This window comes from Copadichromis virginalis, linkage group LG17 (genome assembly GCF_057382275.1).
Source record: "Copadichromis virginalis isolate Kocher_CV1m ecotype Utaka linkage group LG17, C_Virginalis_male_GT1.1, whole genome shotgun sequence".
Classification (NCBI taxonomy): Eukaryota; Metazoa; Chordata; class Actinopteri; order Cichliformes; family Cichlidae; genus Copadichromis; species Copadichromis virginalis.
This window is the reverse complement of record NC_140634.1, coordinates 23,625,165-23,645,247: the sequence shown is the minus strand read 5'-3', so window position 1 is coordinate 23,645,247 and position 20,083 is coordinate 23,625,165. Positions and strand designations below refer to the sequence as shown.

The window sequence follows — 20,083 nt, the reverse complement described above, 5'->3', positions numbered from 1 at the left end:
AGATGACCACAACAAGAAGCATGGCCAACAGGGAAACAAACGCCGTCACTGCGGTGCAAGTCTCGGACGACAGTACACCTAAAGCTGGGCAGACACTGTGCGATTTTTTCAGTCGCGTTATTCAGCTCCTGCTCAAACTGCACGATTGACTCGCAGGGGTTAGAAGTTGGTAGGTCACGATGCAGGTCTCACACTATACGCCCGATGCTCTGATGCGACCTGAGTGCTCACACTGTGCGTCCATAAAATTAAGGTTATAACAGAAAATCTGTCGCTCGCTCTCTCTGTCTTTCACTCACACAGACACACCACCACCATCAACTTTGCTAAATTGCTAATGAAAAACATGATCAGGCAGCTGTGATTTAGCAGCGATGTAGATCCAACTATTTTCACGGTTGTTGTGGTCGTGATAATTTTGTGAGGCCACATCGAAAAGGCTCGGATGAGCTTTTCAAAGTTCTACAAGTTGTGCCTCCGTCGCTTGTGTCCAGATCACACGCTGCACAGCCGTGCTGCTCCGTCTTTTTCACGGCGTTTACGTGTTTGCGCGCGAGCAGTGTGAGCGGCTCACGAGCGATTGATGATCGGGAGCTGGTCGTGAGGTGTTAATCACTTCTCGTTACCCCACGTATACTACACGATGAAGGCCAAAATCGGTCCGATCACTCAAAAATCGGCTCAAAATGGGCCTAAAACCGCACAGTGTGAGCCCAGCGTTAGAGCAGCAATGTTTGTTCCCCTCAGAGAAAGGGAAGAACGGGAAAAGGAAAACACCTGGCTGGAAAAAGTTAATATGGGCATGTGCAGTGAATATCAGCGCTATGTGGCCAGAAGTGTGATAATATAATTTATTTTGTGTAATAAACGACTGCAAGGATAGATGATTACAACAAATAGATGACTAATACATAAAAGTAATACACAGATGAATAATGATGATGAGTTAAGATGCGTAATCATGGGAACAAGCGGGTTTTCAAACGGGAGCAGCTGATTAGCATTAGAAAAGCTGAAATAATACCTCAGCTGAAGCCAATTGTACTAAATGCACTAAATGTGCACTGTTACAAGAATATTTTTCTTTCTATTGTTTTCTATTATTTTAAGTTAAGCAGGACAGAGTTCTTTTAAAGAAAGATTTACTTATATTCTCAAAAGTTAAGCATGACAGGCTTCTGTTTAAGAAAGAGACCTGTTTTATGTGTTAATGTTGTCATTTTGAGCTAAAAATAAATGGCTAAATGATCATTTGTTTCACATGTGTTCATATCACAAAGAATACACATCTACTTAAATCAAATTCAAGTCAAAGGTAGTGATGTGACGTTCTGTATCGAGGCTTCGGAGCGTGTGTCGAGTAATGGAGGGGGCGTTTCCGCGAAGCGCGTATCGAGGCTTGCTTCATTTATGGGAGGAGCTGAAAATGATGACGTCCGAAGCCTCGCTGCCCGGCTGTACCACGTGACTGGTTCATGAAGCGGTTCGAACTTTGCCGCAAATAATCATTTTCCATACTGCCAGCATAAATATACACAGTATACTGCCATCACTACACTATAGGTGTTTTACACACTCCTTTTGTTGTTGACATTTACAGGCTGTGTGCAAAATGCCACACTCTTCAAATTCATGCCAGCTATTATTTTTACGTCCAGTAGGTGTCCTGCTAGAGCAAATGAAGCTTCATGAAGCTTCGCGTTGGGGTGAACCAATTGGATGAAAAGCTTCAGTGCTTCATGGGGCTTCATCTGCCCATCACTAGTCAAAGGGTTAAAAAAAATAATTTCACACACAAAAAAAGAGCTAGAAAATTCACCACACTGGGAAGGGTGAAGACAACTGGGTCGCCCGGCCCTGGCCACGAGGTGTCCCTTATTTATTTTTCAGGGAGTTGGCAACCCTAGCTGCCACAAACGATTATTTTGATAGTCGACTAGTCACTGATTATTTTTGTGATTAGTCGACTAATCAGATCATCATCCATTGGACGTACAGCTTATTGCACCAGCAGCATCTGGTCTTATATAACTATCATTAGCTTACAGCTTGAAGTGTTTGTGCTAACTAAAAATAAAGACAAGATGGTAGTTTATTAATTTTTAATGAAATTTGCAGATTGTTTCGGTGAAGTTTAATAAACTCCTTGCTTTCTAAAATATAACAGGACACCGGAGTATATTATCCAGCGTCTCAAACTTCTGATGATCAGCTGTCTGCTTGAAGTTTATTTAGCTGTGCAAAAACTATAACTTTAATCTTAGCCAAACCGATTTACTCAGGAACAAATAAAATACTAAAGAAAGCCAAACAATAACATTTTAAGTTATCTAAGTGACTTATATATCATGTTTAACCTGAGTAGCGAAAGACAGTGGTGGGTTTGAAAACGATTTGCCGGGAGTCCGGTGTTCTCACGGCTCTAGTTAGCCTTGCCCCCGCCTAGCTAACGAGCTAGTGGGTAACAGACGTCTCCGAAAACGTCGGAGAGCTTTTGAAAATATGTGGTGTCTTGATAAACTGAGCAGATATTTGAGGTTTACACAGCTACATTCTCGCCTGAAAATATGTTAAACGTTTATTTTGTGACCCAGAAAGAATAATAAGAGTAAAGTTAAAACTAACTAGCTGCCGCCATTGTTGACAGCTGCGCTATGAATTCTGGGACACAGCTTCTTCTTCTTCGGGGTTTAACGGCAGCTGGCATCCTTGTACATGCAGTGCTGCCATCTTCTGTTTCAGTCCGTTATTACACCCTTAAATCCTACTACTCATTCCTGCGTCCTTTGTGATCTTACAAAGCTTCAAACGATGCGTCGACTATTAAATTAGTCGTCGACGATTTTAATAGTCGACATAATCGTGACTAGTCGACTAATCGTGGCAGCCCTAATTTACACTTATTAGGTCATTTAACACTAACCCTTGAGTCTATGAAGCACTAAAAAACAATGTTGTATCTTGCAATAATACATATATGACAAACATAAAATGTCAAATAAATATTATGAAGTATCTAAACAAAGTAACGGTACCCTGGAGTTGTGTCACTGGCGTTGCTGATTAAGAAAAGCCTTTTATTTTGAAGGAAAACACCGCGGTGCCGACATCTATAACATGTTTCGTGAAGCGCTGCAAAAAATTGGTGTGGCGAGTCCAGTATCTCTTTTCATTTTTCAGACCTTTTCTTTTTTATATCATAATTTCATATGAAGCATTTAGTTGAAGTTGTTAGAGAACTGAAAAAGAAAGAAGAAAGAAATTTTGTGAGAAAAACAAGACTGACAACATGTGGTTTGATGCCCTATAGGTTTAGAATTTTTTTTTATAGAAGTTGTCACTGGTGTCACCTTGATGATGAATCACAACAGAGCTGTTACAACTAACTAACACCACCGTTAACCATTAACAGAAATAAAAAGCTCTTCATGAAGTTTTGTAATAATAATAATAATTAGTAGTAGTAGTAGTAGTATTAATCCTGTGTTTGTATGTCTAAATCAATTCCACCCAATCCCTGGGTGGTTTATTGTGTCACTGATGTTACTATGCTTTGGGGTTTGGGGGATTTTTTCCCCGACTGTCACAGATCCATTGAATTCTGTTACACTTAAGGGTAAACATCAAATGGATTGTGACACTACTCATTATAACAGTTGCATAGCAAATAAGTGGCTTCACAAATGAACAAACACTGTGCAATCAAACTTAACAACTGAAAATAAGAAAACATAATCTCCTGATTTGTTGCATTATGAGTGCAAGTCCGACTACATGTGCTGAAGAGACTGAGGAAATAATATTTATCAAACGCCTTTTAAATTGCAGAAAGAGTGAGGTAACACCATCTAGTCTGTAAGCCGATGTACAAAAGGAGATTAAAAATCATTAATTTGCCTTTTTTTGTGAATACTAAAGTGAACAGGTTATGTTATAATATGGTCTATGTGTAAACATTAGAAAAATAAATCAATTTTAGGACATCTCACCATCGCCAAATCGGAGTTTATGTAGAATAAAAAAATAAATACAGACAGGATGAAATTCAGTTTTAAAAATGTTGGACCCATGTTACAAGGTGTTTTATTTTTAGGTACAACTAGTGATTGTAATCCTGCAGAGAGAAAATTACAAACTAAATAAATGTTTAGAAATTATTTGTACATGTATTGTATTTTAAATTATAATCTTTTTCCATCAGATGCAGATCTCATTATTCAGATGAATGATTAACTCTCTTCGCTAACTAATATTCAGAGACATTTATTTTAAGATCGTACACAGTTTTACTGAGAGAAAGGACACCAGTGCACTGCATATATTTTTAATTTAATAATAATAATAATAATAACCACACATTATAAAACCCTGGAGAATAAACCCAGGATAACGGTGTTGTGATAAAAACTGAGGTTCATAGGACGTAACAAGAGAGCTTTAATTTGAAAACCTGTACCGGAAACGATTTTTATTATCAGCCTGTTGACGCTGTTGTGGGTGGAGGAGGGGAGAGTGGGTGAGACAGGCAGGCGGGAGCATCAATGACAGGGACTCTTCTTGTGCGGCCCGCTTCGAGTACGCGGCTCCAGGCAGCGGACACCCGGCGCTCTGTGACCCGGACTGAGGATGAGGAAGCAGGCGTGGGCCTCCCGGTCCCCAAGCTGCAGCTTTTTACTCAGCATCACCACCACCACCACCATCATCATCATCGCCGCTCATACATCATCAGTTAAAGGCGCCGGAGACCTGCGGCCGTGTAATAAGGTGAGCGTCGTCGTTATTATAATTATAATATCTGCTGCTTTTTAAAACACAGATCCCGCTCCGCTTTGCTTTTTCTTTATCCTAGAATAAATGATCAGGGCAACAAGTCAAATGGCCATGCATGCAAGAGTAAATGTGCAGAATAGATTAAGATAAAATAAAATAAAATGAAGAAGGATTAAAAATACAAAAATAAATAAAAACAATGTAAGGGCTGCAAGTCGTTTTGCTGCTTTACATTGGCTCGGCTCAGCTCGGGTCCGGATGTATGTGCGCCTCGTCCTTCACGTCGCTGATCGGCTTAAAATGCCGTTCATGTTGACTATAAACACCCTGCTGGAATCCTTCTCTCATCCCCTTCAGAGCAGCCTCATGCCGGCAAGCCCGACCGGGATTACTCGCTGAGGAGGACAGAGAAAGGCTGCTGGCACGGTTCGCTCTCAACCCTGTAAGGATGACTTGAAGGAATACAAGAAGAAGCTTTTTGCCCTCTAGATGGGGAGATTTTCATGCCAGGACTGATACCCTGTAAATGAAAAAACTAGCATTATCCTTATGGTCACTAGGGGGCGACAGCTGTGATTGAAAATCGAAATCCAGTTATGAAGAAATGTGTGATCCCTGCGCTCGGCAAACACTTATAGCGATTGTTTATGGACTCATTTGCTAGTTTTTTGTAATACTGAACAGATCGAACTCTAAAAGTGCCTTGTATTGTGAGATAAATATCCTGCAATATTAAAGAGAGAATGATGAGCCTGTGGGTAAGGACATGGTGAAAGGGGGGAGGAAGAACTTTCTTTTAGCAGGAACAGATCACAGCAAAATGTTAGCATAAATTTATCACAGATAAATATGTATCCTTATCATTGAAGATTAGACTCTGTATAACATGTATATGACAACAAAAATTTCATATGGGTTAAAAAAAAACAAGTTTATTTTGTTTGTTAAATCAGGGTTACTTATTTAATATCCTTCTCTGTGAATACACTCCTGCATTTTATGATGTCCTGCCTTTACCTGGTCCAGAGAAAAGCTGCTAGTTATGAACCACTTGAGTATTTAAAACAGAAAACAAAAGAAAATAAAAATAAAAAAGCTAATAAAGTGCATGAAAATAATAGAAAAAGAACATTTTTATGACTTTTATTTTATAGTTGTCTACGTAGCTAATCCTAGCTAACATTATCCTGTTAGCTAGATAACTAAGTTATCAGTTACAGCAAACACTGTGGCAGTCACAACTCCATATGATGTCAGACAATATAAATAAACTCTAAATGTTCTGAAAGCTATATATATATATATATATATATATATATATATATATATATATATGATTAAAACAGGAAATAACAACTACTGATCATTAACTGGATCAGTGTGCATGTAAATTCAAGCATAGTTCAACTGTGCTTTTACTTTCGAGGTCACAAATTAAGTTTAATGGCCACTTACTATAATTTCCTATTGAAATGCACAATATAAGAGTGTTAGTGAACGTTTCGTCTAACTGTTGGAAAAAAATTATAGAAGCAAATGTCTCTAAATGGTAAATAAAAATGTTTCACACTTAATATAACTCAATAAATAAAAAACTAATTTCTCATCAGAGTTTGAATTCTGGGTAATAAAACAGGATCCAGCCTGTGTTAGATAACAGTTCACTGCCGTCAGTTTATAAAATCAATAAAACCTACCGCACCCTGCATCAAGGAGCCGCTAAGCCACTGGGAGCAGTTATCATTATTAGATTAGATGAGATTCAGCTTGATAGCTGTCACACAAAACATGGAAATACAGCATTTAAAGAGGTGTGAAACGTCTGAACAATGGTACAAAATGAACATTAGTCTAATACATGACGGAAAACATCAGCAAAGTCTTGATCCCCGTTTCCAAGGAACCAGACTTTTTTTTATATTTTTTAAGGTGTAAGAAATGTTGAGAAACAGTTCTCCTGTTTTTTAAGCTTTTTCAACATTCATCTTTGTACATTGGCTGCTTTTTCACTCATTTTCAGTCCAGTCCTTGTACCTGACCTTTTTTTTGTTTGTTGAACCTGTTAACACTGACCTATGAAACATTCAAGCACACAAAAGGCACCAAACTCAAGGGGTGAAGCATAACACCCCTTGAGTAAGGGTGTCTATTCATAACAGACAACAAAGAACTAAGTTTAAATGTTATCTTTAGGCACTTTGTTATCAACAGTCTGTCATATAAACATATTGGTTCCAGTTTCTTTAGTTGAATGTATAAAAAAATGTCAACGATGACATATTTTGATCCACCAACCAAAACCATCAGGGAATCATCTGGACATGGAGAAAATGAATGGGGAATTTTACTTCAGGAGTCAGGGCCATTAAAAAAGCGGGCACTGACAAGTTGATTCCTTATTTTAGCCAACAATAGCAGAAATAAGGGATAAACTGTTGAAAATGGTGACTAAACATCATGTTAGGCAGGGAAAAAATAAAAATTACTGGTGGTTTAAACACTGAGTGTAGATGTACATCAAAATAAAGCATGAGAAGTGGTGTTACTGAGGGGGTCTTTACATCACATGAATGGGCTTTCTGGGTAAGTCAGATGAAAACGGTTGGAAACCTGACTGAAAAAGCATAAACAGTAAGCGGTCATATAACAGCTGTGTGCTGTTTTCTAAAGATGACCTTAATACAGCTTCAGAAGTTTCCAGATGTTTTTTTCTGCACTTAAAAAAATACATTGTTAGAGAGATTAGGGTCCTATCAAATCCTCAAACCTCTGCTGTAAAGAGGCACTGAATTTTATCCCGTCCCTGCTCGCTTCCTTCCATCAGTCTCCATGACAACCGGCGTGAATCACCCAGGAGACCAGCAAAAGGCATTAGCCTGTGGTTTGTTTTTTTTATCAGTGTAACCTTTCCCCCCACTGTCAGCACATTAGCCCTCTTTGTGTGCAGAAACACAGAAAGGTGAATCTGAGCGCAGGTGATGCTGCTGCTCGCACAGCAAAGCCTCAGTTTGAATGTTTGCTGGCGTGTTTGTCGGAGGGGGTGCGGCATGAATGGCCACGTTTGTCACTGCGGCGAGGTGATTAGTCATTTAAAAGAGCTCGGGCTTATCTGCACCAGACACACACATCTGACATCTGAAAGCCATCGCTCTAGCACCGATTGACTCTGTCAGGTTTATCGCTGCGATTGTTTCAGTTTAATTAGCTGCTGCTCGGATGTCAGTCGGTGCTCAGCTGATTTGTTTGTCCAGTTGAACAGCAGGATCGAGGGAGGAGATGGAGATCTGCCAGAGCGAGGCTTTGGACTCAGAGGAAGTTGCTTTAAAAGTACAAAGAATGCTTTTCTTTGGGTTTTGTTGTGCTGCCGCCACTATTAATGGTTTCACACTGATTAATTTGTGGATTGGTCACCATAATGTGTGAAATTCAAAACTATAAGCTAGTATCACTCAACAAGTCCAATATCAGCTGATGCATGGACAGCTGGCTGGACACTTGACTTGTTTCTGAAATGGAAAACAGGTGAAAACACATGTTACTAATTCCATTAATCAAGTGTAATTTCTGTGACTAGTAACACCCAAGTTTACCTTCTATTTCACATCAAAGTAGCTGCTGTGAAATACTAATAGGTGGTATAAAAGACACAAATGAGCATGCCAAAGATAAACCTGATTTCATATATTAAATGAACTTCATATTTTATTCAGTGCGACTTGAAAAAAACTAGTGACTGACACAAAAAAGTCACCAGGAAGGTTTTTATTTGGAGCTACAGATCAATTCAGGTTCCCCATGTGCTCTTATACAACCAGAGGTTGTAAATAGATACATTATAAATAGTATGTAAGACATTTTTTCGTTATTACTTTACCTTTTAGTGCCCTTTATTTTAAAGGGCACTAAAAGGTAAAGTAAAAAAGAGGGCCTGTGGATGAACATTCAGTTCCCTCAATGAGCATGAGGTCACAGCCAGCAGTCCTTTGATAAGATGACCCGCTAACACGCTCTTAATGGACCATTAGATGACCGGTGGATGGTTGCTGTGGACATTGAGGTCAGCCATCTTTTTACCCTGTAAATGTCTCCATGCTCTCCTTTGTACGACCAGCTTTTGTTGAATGTGGAATCAGCAGCAGAGCAGTGTTGTTAGTGTCAGGCTACACAGGGTCAGCTCTTATTGGGGAAGCTATGTTGTACTGTATGTGTGTGTAGCCTGTGCGGGCAAATTACGCAACATTAGGCAAACAGTGCTAAGGGGAAAAATTTGAAACCACCAGTCATTTTTGGTCCAGTTCAACCTATCCACCAATCCACAGATTTGAAACAGTCTCATCTCCTGGGAACCATGAATGGATACCTTATTGATCTTTCTATCTGCGTGTCTGTGTGTGTTTGTGTGTGTGATCATCGTGCAGTCAGAGTACTACTACCAGTACACAGAGTGTGACAGCACAGGGGCACGATGGAGGGTCGCCATCCCTAGGTCTCCAGGCTCCTGCTCAGACCTTCCTCCTCCAACCAGAGGCACTGACTGCTGTGAGTACCACCACAGTGTGTGTGTGTGTGTGTGTGTGTGTGCACGTGCCAACACAGCCTCTCTGTTCCCTCAGCCTTCTCATGCCCGGCTGGGAAGTTTTTGGAGATGTCCACGCAGCAGTGCACGCCGTGTGCGGCTGGTTCTTATTCTTTGGGCAGCGGCCTTCGTTTTGACCAATGGGATGCCATCCCTGCAGGCTTCACCAGCTTAGCCAGCTTCCTCGACACTGGGCCGAATGGAGAGGACATTCAGGCCTGTAAAAGGTGGCGCACACAGCATTACCATTACCATGGAGATGGGTATTCATGTATTATTGAATATATAACAAGATGGAGTATGCTGCCGCTGTGTTTTGCTCTCATTGCAGCTCATCGTGGACGCCGCAGGGCGTGTATCTGGAGTCCAACCGTGACGAGTGCACGGTGTCCCTGGTTTATGCCGTACATCTGGAAAAACAGGGCTCTGTCTCCTTCACCTATCAGTACCCCGACAACAACATCTTCTTCGAGTTCTATGTAAGCACCTGTAACTAAAATAGTGAATAAAACCAAGAGTGTTTTATTTCTTGATTTATTGACAATTTAGATGATTAGTGATTGTAAATTGGTTGTAGACGACTACCTGTCTGTAGTGTGCTCGGCCTCTTGCCCAGCTTGGTTGAAGTTGTTTTATTACGGGAGTAACTTGTGTTGCTCATAAACTGCATCCTTGAGAGTGTTGTGAAAAATCTGGTCCAAATCACTCATTTTTAATATGAGATAAGATGAGAATTTCTCATAATTACAGTAGCAAAATGAATAGAGCACCAATAAAAATAAACTATAACAATAATACAACACAATAATAGAATACACTCCACAAAGTAGAAATAAATAAATGTAAACATAAGTATGATTCATTCTATTTATGCTATTAAAAAACTTACATGCAAGACCTTTAAAAGCTTGCTATGAAAGAAGACATTTTTAATTATTCTTACTGGTTAAAGAATAATGAAGGTAGTCAGGAGGCGGCTGAGCTTACCTTTGCACAGAGAAACAGTCATACTGCAGATATTTGTTAGCTGATGAGTTTTGAGTTTGTATGAGCTTGACTTGTTTTTAAGCCTATTTCATACAGATGAAATGTAGTGCTTTAAAAAGTCAAACACAAGGCTGTGCAAGTTTATTCAAGTTATACTCTGGGTGTAGCGTTTGTCCGTATCCGTAATGAATTTAATAGCAGGTAATGTTGAAGAAGAGTCATTTTTGCTTGTTTGTGTAGATAATAACCTCTGTGTTAACTTGTTCTCAGGTCCAGAATGAGCAATGCCAGGAAATGGCTCAGACTGACGATCAGAAATGGATAAAAGTCACCAACAATGGAGAATGGGACACACACACGGTGAGCACGTGTTTCTACCTCTGTGTGTGCAAGCTGCTGCAGTATCATGTGATGTGTGGCTCACTGTGTGCACCTTGGCCTCAGGTGAGCCTGAAGTCTGGTACCAACATCCTGTACTGGAGAACCACTGGGATACTGGTGGGGGGGAAGATGGTCAAGCCTGTGCTGCTGAAGAACATCCAAATAGAAGGTAAAAGTTGACCTCCAGCTCACGGTCGGATGCTTTTTGCAGGTGTGCGTATACTTAAAGCATCTCCACACTTTTGTCCAGGTGTCGCCTACACATCCGAGTGTTTCCCGTGCCGACCCGGTTGGTTCAGCCCGACCCCCGGCTCCTCATCCTGCCAGCCCTGCCCCAGCAACACTTACTCTGTGAAAGGGGCGTCCTCCTGTACGCCCTGCCCCGAACACCACTACTCACGTACGTACAGGACGCCCAACAGCACCACAACAAACAGTGTTTACATTATTTCAGTCATAATGTAAACAGTGTAAGCTCTCTCTCATGTTTGACATGGTGAACTTACAGTAATAATAAGCTTGCATATTTCCTCTGAGGAGACGGCTAAGGAAACACCTTCCCTCATAATAATAATAGATTCATTTAGTTTTAGCACCTCATTGGTCTCTGCTGATGCTCATCCTGCCTCTGTGTTTGCGTCCTCTCTCAGACGAGGGATGGCCTGAATGTAAGGAGAGGCCACCATGCTCGGAGAAGGATTACTTCCAGATCCACACAGCCTGCGACAGCGAGGGGAAGGTCAGCAGCGCTTGCATGTTTCATATTTCTCTCTCTCTCTCTCTCTCTCTCTCTCACACACACACACACACACACACACACACACACACACACACACACACACACACACACACACAATGACCTTTTTAAATACACAAGGACAGATATGCATATAAACACGCCCTGTGTCGCACTCATATGCAAAGTCAACAAGGAAAACCAGAGCGAGTGTATATATGTGTGTGTGTAGGTGTGTGTACCATATTTATATATCTTTGTGGGGACCAAAAATTGGAATGCTACTATACTTGTGGGGACCATCAGTCCCATATGGGGACAAAATTCACATCCCCACAATTTTGAGACTCAAAATGTGGTTTTAGTGTCGGGGTTATAATCAGGTTATGTTAGGTTTAGGCTAAGGGTTATGGATAGGGATAGGTATTATTTTAAGCGTACTAATTTATACTTATTAATATTTGATTCAAATTGCATTTATGCAGCACCAAATAACAACAGTAGACATTTTATATTGTAAGGTAAAGACCCAACAACATGAAAAAAAAAAAGAAACCCCTACAATCGTATGCTTGGTGACAGTTGGAAGGAAAAACTCCCTTTTAGCAGGAAGAAGCCTTTGGGAGAACCAGGCTCGGTTCTTTGAACATATTTAATATAATGACCAAATATATTAATGAAGAAAATTAAATTAAATATTTTTATAAGCTGGCTTCCTCCGTGCCTGATCATTTTTGTATTTATTTTATATTTGTTTTTAATTGAACTGCTTTAATAGTAACTTTCTTTATTCCTTACTTTTAATCCTTTTGTGCAGCTGGTATTCGTGTATCTAAAATGGTTTCACCTTTTAAATGTTTTACTTACTTTTTGTTTCCTCTCTCATCTCGTTTATTATTTATTATTATTTTTATTTACTTTGTCACATATTTCTGACACTGCCTGTCACGTGATATGTACAGCACTCAAATTTTATACACTGTACGTATGAAAAACCGTGAACGTTTCACACAGAAAGACAGATGTGATTAAAATGCATCATTAAAAGTGTTCGACGGCTCATTTAGTGTTGTAGCAAAAGCAGGTAAAGTCTCTCAGTGCGATAAACAACCCATGAAAACTCAGCCTGAGAGGCAGCATGCCGACTGGCTTTTGTAGAAGTGCACCTTGTTACAGGGCAGTAAAAAAATCTCACCTTTGTTTTTTTAAGGTGTTTGTTTTTGCTTGAGCAGAGTGAATTTCCTGCTTTAAACCTGCTTTGTTACAGACACAGGTGCTGTATCGTTGGGTGGAGCCAAAAATCTGCGTGGAGAACATCACAGGAGCCGTGGAGCTGCCGGCAACAGGCCAGAGAGAGCCCTGCCCTCCCTGCAACCCCGGCTACTACAACAGCAACGACTCCACCTGCCTGCCCTGCCCACCTGGAACGCACTCGGACGGCACCTACGGTAAACCTGCTCACACCTATCCTCACCGGCCTCACCCTGGTGTTGATAAAATTTAAATCTGTTTTCATCAATCTAAACATCTTTATCGTTTCCACTGCTTCGTGTTCATACAAGAGCTGGTTAGCGATACTTATAAATGCTTTAGAAAAGCATTTAAGGTATAAATACATATAGAATTTAAAGAAGCAGTACTCAAATTAAAATAAAATACAAGTAAAAAATGAAAAATGAGTTTAAAGCAGTACATAACAAACATTTACAAAGCAATAAATAAATGCATGTAAATAGATGTGGCATGCTGTAAACTGCTGCAAACATACTATAACTAATAAAAACAATTACAACAGTCATACAACTTGTACACTTAAGCTGGATCCTGTACTTGCAAATGAGCTCTCTTCCAATAAAAACCAAAGTTCATTTAATTCCTTCATTATTCTCCATTCAAAGGCTGGACGTCCTCCCAGCAGTTTACAAAGCCTCTCCATCTGCTTATATAATGATCACCTCTGTCCATCATTATGAGATGAATTTGTTTAAGATCGACCCGGCTGAAAAGATTGTACAAACACAATTTTGTACCCAGGAGGTAAATGTCATTGTCGTGTCTAAACAGCTTTTATGTGATCTTTGCGTGTGTGTGTGTGTGCCAGCGTGTGCACAGTGCCCTGCAGGTACCGAGCCGGTGTTGGGTTACGAGTATAAATGGTGGAACGTGCTGCCTTCCAACATGAAGACTTCCTGTTTCAACGTGGGCAATTCCAAATGTGACGACAAGAACGGTGAGCACACGGATGCCTGACACATTAGTAGATATATTTATAACAATACTTTGTTTATGTAACACCTTCAGCTGCAGACTTTACAAAGCACTTTGACAGAAAAGAAAAAGCAGAAAATGTAAAATATTAATTTTCTGGTTAATTACAGTAAAATTTACATGAAAAATGTAAACACAGTGAAGGAAACTACAACACTAGCCATTCCCCGTGTATCTAATCACTAAGAGCAAATGCAGAGGTGACAGTGACAAATGAGTCAAAATGAACACGTCTGGGTGGAAAATGGGCTTTGTGTTGAGCTTGAATTGCGAGCTGAAATCACCTGCAACCACTTTTTACCCATTACTGCTGTGCTAATTGTGGATAATGTTGTAAAACAACCTCTCATATGCTGTCATGGAGAATTACGGAGGTGTAATACGAGTGCATCGCGCCTTTTGCTCCATAGGATGGGAGGTGGCGGGAGATCACATTCGCAGCGGAGCAGGAAGTTCGGATAATGACTATCTTATCCTCAGCTTGCATGTCCCCGGCTTCAAGTAAGTCTGTGTGTTTGTGTACAGAGAAGAAACCAGCCTGTCCTAATGATGACAAACAGGATCTGTGTGTTACTAAATGCGAGTTTGTGTTTGTGTTTGGTGACAGGGTCCCAGCCTCGCTTTCAGGGATGACCGGCAGCGAGTTTGGCCGGATAACCTTTGTGTTCGAGACCATCTGCTCAGCCGACTGCGAGCTCTACTTCATGATGGTGTGTGCCTCTTTGTGTTCATTTCCAGCAGAAGGTGGTAATTAGGTGGCTAACTTTACTGAGTGAGTCAGAATGGTCACGTCTCATCATCGAGGTCTGGTTTATAATGGTGTTCTGCGTGTTACTGCTCAGTTAGCAAATCCTTTGTTTTTGTGTTTTATTGGCACGCCCCCTGCAGGACGTGAACAGGAAGAGCACCACAGTGGTGGAGTCCTGGGAGGGCAGTAAGGGCAAACAGTCGTACTCGCACAGCATGACCAGAAACGCCTCCGTCACGTATACGTGGGCCTTCCAGAGGACTAACCATGCTCTAGATGTGAGTGATTTTCAGTCGTGTGATTTTTATTCATGGCGTCAGCTGTTAAAGCAACGTTATTAAGGCTCTGCCGAGAGTGAGGCTGTCTCAAATATCAAGATATCCAACAAGGAATTGCGGTGGCATATTTTTGTCTATAGGTCCGTCGTTTCATTGCTGACACGGTGAAGATCTACTCCATCAACTTGACGAACGTGATTGATGGGGTGGCATCAGCGTGCCGTGCCTGCGCTCTGGTACCTCAGAATTCCCAGCGTGCCGGCTCGTCCTGCGTTCCCTGCCCAGCTGGTTTTTACATCGACAGAGACACCAACCGATGCCAGGAGTGTCCCCCCAACACACACCTGGCTGGGCGACAAACCTACGGCCAGGACGCGTGTGTCGCGTGTGGACCAGGAAGTATCAGTAACAAGGTGAGAGCCCTGCAGTCATGATACCTCATTCTGGATCATCATGTTTTAGTACTTTTATCCAGTTAAGAGAGATCATGTTTTTCCTTTTTCTTTCAGGAACACTCCCGGTGCTACAGCGACTGCTCCTTCACCCACACGCTGAACAACCGCACCCTGACCTTTGACCTCAGCGCCCTGAGCGATGTGGCCTCACTGACCATCGGGCCCAGTTTCACCTCTAAAGGCACAAAATACCTTCATCTGTTCAACATTAGCCTGTGTGGCCACGGGGTAATTGACCTGCTTTCTGCTTACATCAGCCTCAAAAACACTTCAGAGATCAGCCTGTGAAGCAAACGTATTTAAAAATCATTTAAATGTTCTTTTGTTCTTTTTATCTTTCACCTGTTTTTTATTGAATGTTTGAAGTGTAAGGGATATAAGAACTGAGTTTGCTTATCTTGCTTATCTAAAAAACATACTGAGAATTACTTTTTAATGGTGGATATATTGAGGCAGCACGGTGGTTAGCACTGTTGCCGCGCAGCAAGAAGGTCCTGAGTTCAATTCCACCATCAGGCCTGGGTCTTTCTGTGTGGAGTTTGCATGTTCTCCCCGTGTTTGCGTGGGTTCCCTCCGGGTACTCCGGCTTCCTCCCACCATCCAAAGACATGCAGTTTGTGGGGATAGGTTAATTGATTAATCCAAATTGCCCATAGGTGTGAATGTGAGTGCGAATGGTTGTCTGTCTCTGTGTGTTAGCCCTGCGCCAGACTGGCTACCTGTCCTGGGTGTATGCTGCCTCTCGCCCTATGACAGCTGGGATAGGCTCCAGCACCCCGTGACCCTGAAAAGGATAAGCGGAAACGAATGGATGGATGGATGGTGGATATATTGTATATTTGACCATGAGATGTTCGTGTCCACATCTCGTTAGGATGTAAAGCGGTGAAAAATAGATGTGAAAATAATCTGACATTAGAGAAATTATACACTGACAGATTCATTTTGGCGCTGGCTGCAGGGAAAGAGAGCTGCTGTCTGCACCGATAACGTCACAGACGTGTCCAACAAAGACGACCAGAGCGACGCAGCTCAGTTCGTGAACTCAGTGGACAGCTTTATCTGTCAGTCGACCATCATCCCATCGGATGGGCGGGGCTTCAGAATGGCCATTTCCTCGCAATCCATCAGCCTTGCTGACACTTTTATTGGTAAGGGCCTAAACAGAACTTCCTGAGTCACTCACTTTCAACCACCGCCAAGCTTCTTCATATACATACCTGGGAGTTTCACTTAGGGTTTAATTACATTTCTCAAGTCTAGTTATCATATGGAATCAAGTCCCATCAGTGGAGGGTGTCTATTTGTAAAGCCTTAACTGACCAGTCAGGTTGGATTAAGAGAATTCTGACGTTTCACTATAAGAAAAACTAATGGAAACAATTTGTGAAACAGATTTATTTGGGACTGACTCGTGAGCGCCCCCTGCTGTACCCCTGGGTGAACAGTTTTAATTGGGTTGGATCACCCAGATTGGTGCTGGTTGAATAGCGTCATGCAGTTTTGTGATAATCAGCTGGTAAAAACCACCTTGATCTCTCTCCCCTTTGTTTTTTCAGGAGCGACAGTAGACACCGTTCTCAATGGTGTCAGTGCCGAACCAGATCTTTTCCCGGAAAACTCACAGGATGTTCCCGACATCAATTTCTTCTACAGGTAAAAAGAAAAAAGAAAGCTGGAAGCAACAGTCAAATATTTTTGTTGTGTTCAAGTCCCTGATGTGTGTTTGTGTTCCTTCAGTTCAACGCAGGTGACGGCATCATGTGATCTGGGTCGGAGTTCAGTCATCACCGTTCGCTGTAACCCAGAGAAGTCTGAGCGAGGAGAGCTCTCCGTACCCAGGTAGTTGCACATCAGTTAAAGTGTAGTTTCTGTATAGATTTGATGTTTATTTTTATACTTTGTTAACAAAAACATTCAATAACTAATAGGTAACAAATGTACTACTCTTAGCAGCTCTATAACTGATCTGTGTGTTTGACAGCTCCTGTCCAGCAGGAACATGTGATGGATGCACGTTTCACTTCCTGTGGGAGAGTGCCAGCGCTTGTCCACGTTGCACTGAGGACGACTACCACCGGATAGAGGGAGCATGCAAGGGAGGCGTCCAGGTAACTCACACCTTCCCCATACCTCATTTACTTCACAGAAAGCCGGAGTCTCTCATACTGCCTCGCGCACAGTGAGTGAGGGATTTTGGTAAAACCATGCAAAGTTTTACCTTCACATTGTGAGACATTTTCAAGTTAAGACCCAAAAGTACATTTTTAATTTGCCTCATCTTTTCCACAACATGATTTTTTGCAGGAAAAAATAAAAACAAAACACATTTAAACTTTTATGGTTTAGCCAAAACCAGTTTAATAATGTTTTAATGGAACAAACTGATTTATAACCTGAGAAAACACATTAATCAGTAATGTAAATCCCCTCATGTCATCAGGAAACTCTATATGTGTGGAACGAGCCCAAATTGTGCACCAAAGGAGTGTCTCTGCCTCCCCGGAGCTCCTCCCCGTGTGAGGCCATCGCTCTATGGCTTAAGGTCGGCGTTGGAGGCGGGGCCTTTGTGGCCGTGCTGCTCATCTCCCTCACCTGCTATTTCTGGAAGAAAAACAAGAGGTAATAAGAGGCACCCTAACAGCAGGCCAATGTGCTCATTAAGATCACAGCGAATTGTTATTAGTGGTCAGAGATGTTTGTCTGTGACAGCAAATTCTTCACCCTGAAGGCACCGGTGACAGTTTTAATGCCCAGCGTTGCAAATCAGTGAATCGTAAACATGTTGCAGAGTGAACTCAAAAATCTGTTTGTAACCCTTTATGATTACTATCATCTTGAATGTATTTTAAAGGCTAGCAGGATTGAGAACATGCTTGTGTATGAAAAGAAATAATCTGTCTTTATTATCACCGTAATTGTGACCTCTTGTATCTATCTGTCTGTGCAAATACAGCACACTGAATGTTTGTGTATCATGTGATTAAGGTCACTGTAAGTAGATAAACCAAAGAAAAAGTGAGAATATTTAGTGGAGGGAAAGACTGTAGATTTAACAGTGATTGATTTTTTTTATAAAGAAATTGAATGAAATTTTATTCTAGACATAAGACAAATATTTATAGTTATAGCACAGCCTCCAATCAAGGGTGCGATCCTCGTGTATTTTACCTTACATCATGAATTCATTTGTAGCTAGAGCTTTCACAGTAAAGTTTAAAATTTACACTGGAAATACTTTTTAGTAATGTGTAACTAATTTTAAGTAACGTTTAAGTAACTTTAACTAATGTTTAAGTAATGTTAAGTAGTGCATAATTCCAATATATTTTAGTGGAAAAACAAATCAAATTTCCCTATCTTACACTGTTTATGCATTATATTAGTGTATATCATTGAAGTTCCACTATTGAATTGTCCTCTTATATTACATATAAATATGTAATAAGGGCTGGTCTCCCCTTCCTGCTTAGAAGAAAAAATAAACACCAGCAAACGCTGCAGGGCATAGGCCCAAATTATGTGCTACTTAAAATCACTAACAGTATAATTACTCCCTTATTCTAGTGTATCCAATGCTAAGTATTTCTATGACTATATAATTACATTGCAATTTCAGATTGAATGTACGGAAATTACTTTTAATTCTAGATTAATTGCACTTTTAGGGCTTTATTATAAAGTGTTAGGAAAAAGGAAAATCACATAAATATTTCCTGAAAAATTACAGTTAACAAAAGAAAGAAGAACGAAGATATTTTCAGTTAAGTGAGAATATAGTGAAAAAATATGGAAAAGTGTCAACAATATCCCACAAAGGAAATTGTCTTAATATTAGGCTTTGAAAATGATTATCATTTGACATCAGTGTAAAAAAAGAAAAGAAAAGCAGCTCTGTGAGAGATGAGTAACCGGGCATGAAGGGGGTGACTGAGTACATAAGAGGCGTGATTTTCTTCAGAAAGCTGAGTCAAATAGATAAGTCATGGAACGAATTTCTGTTTAAAAATACACTCGTACCGGATGCTGTCTGATGTTAAATGATACACTGCCTGATTGTGATTCACACCCTGTGGTTTGTGGCCAGGCTGGAGTACAAGTACTCTCGTCTGGTAATGTCTGCCAACAAAGAGTGTGAGCTGCCAGCTGCAGACAGCTGTGGCCTGGCTGAAGGAGAGGAGCCCGATGACGACGTGGTCTACGCCCAGAAACCCTCGCTGCTGGGGAAACTGCGCGCCATTGCCAACAAGGTGTGCATAAAGTAAATTTTACTTCACGTGTAAAGACTTACCATGTCTCTTTGATTTTACACGTAACATTTCTAATATGTGCGTCTCAGCAGGAGGATGGAGAGAGCAGCGAGTCTGTGCAGTTGAAATCCTCACAGTCTGATCGATGGGTCCTGGGTTAAACTGATGCCAGCAGAGGAAGAGCGAGGCTGGGCTGACACAACAGAGGAACAGTCTGTTAGCAATGGTCTCGCTGTCCACCTCCCTACGTGTCTCTTATAACCTCCTTCATTGTGGGGGCACCTCTACACACCCCAGTTTGAGGACAGCATGGACAATGGCTTTAACTCTTCCACCCTGGAATACACAGGAAGCTCCTGCTTTATCACCATGGATGCTCAACAGCAGTTACAGAGAGAGGAAAACAAGCTTTTAATGTTTGGGGTTTTTTGTATATTTTGTAATTTAATTTGGTATTTTCTGTTAAGAGTCACGTATTTATATTGATGTTATGATGTCAAACCTTTATTAAAGTTCTCTTTGGCTTTGGGGATTTCTGTGTGGATGTTTGGGGTTCACATACAAGCATTAATTATATGACATCATCATCCACCCACTCTGCCTCCTTAACAGACACCTGTTATTTTTAAAGTAG

At 41.0% G+C, this 20,083-nt stretch overlaps 1 protein-coding gene across 2 annotated transcripts; it reads left to right on the top strand.

Annotated features, from left to right (window-relative positions):
* The first annotated feature begins 4,483 nt into the window (after window positions 1-4,483).
* Window positions 4,484-19,981, top strand: LOC146689456 (endosome/lysosome-associated apoptosis and autophagy regulator family member 2-like). 2 transcript variants are annotated; one of them, XM_085437695.1, is made up of 22 exons: window positions 4,484-4,764; window positions 9,189-9,309; window positions 9,384-9,573; window positions 9,678-9,825; window positions 10,604-10,693; window positions 10,778-10,883; window positions 10,965-11,114; window positions 11,365-11,453; window positions 12,718-12,898; window positions 13,552-13,680; window positions 14,129-14,219; window positions 14,326-14,428; window positions 14,607-14,744; window positions 14,885-15,157; window positions 15,254-15,427; window positions 16,161-16,350; window positions 16,759-16,855; window positions 16,940-17,041; window positions 17,184-17,310; window positions 17,643-17,821; window positions 19,287-19,449; window positions 19,542-19,981. In XM_085437695.1, exons 1-22 carry the CDS (start codon window positions 4,627-4,629, stop codon window positions 19,608-19,610), a joined length of 3,048 nt encoding a protein of 1,015 aa, XP_085293821.1. In that variant the 5' UTR covers window positions 4,484-4,626; the 3' UTR covers window positions 19,611-19,981. The 2 variants fall into 2 exon arrangements, with proteins under 2 accessions (XP_085293821.1, XP_085293820.1); XM_085437694.1 differs by having other exon boundaries at window positions 19,539-19,981.
* The last annotated feature ends 102 nt before the right edge of the window (window positions 19,982-20,083 follow it).

Coding starts and splice junctions, on each gene's coding strand:
- LOC146689456 (XM_085437694.1), top strand. CDS start 4,627: ATGAGGAAGCAGGCGTGGGCCTCCCGGTCCCCAAGCTGCAGCTTTTTA. Junction 9,826..10,603: donor ACATCTTCTTCGAGTTCTAT/GTAAGCACCTGT, acceptor ACTTGTTCTCAG/GTCCAGAATGAGCAATGCCA. Junction 19,450..19,538: donor TGCGCGCCATTGCCAACAAG/GTGTGCATAAAG, acceptor TGTGCGTCTCAG/CAGGAGGATGGAGAGAGCAG.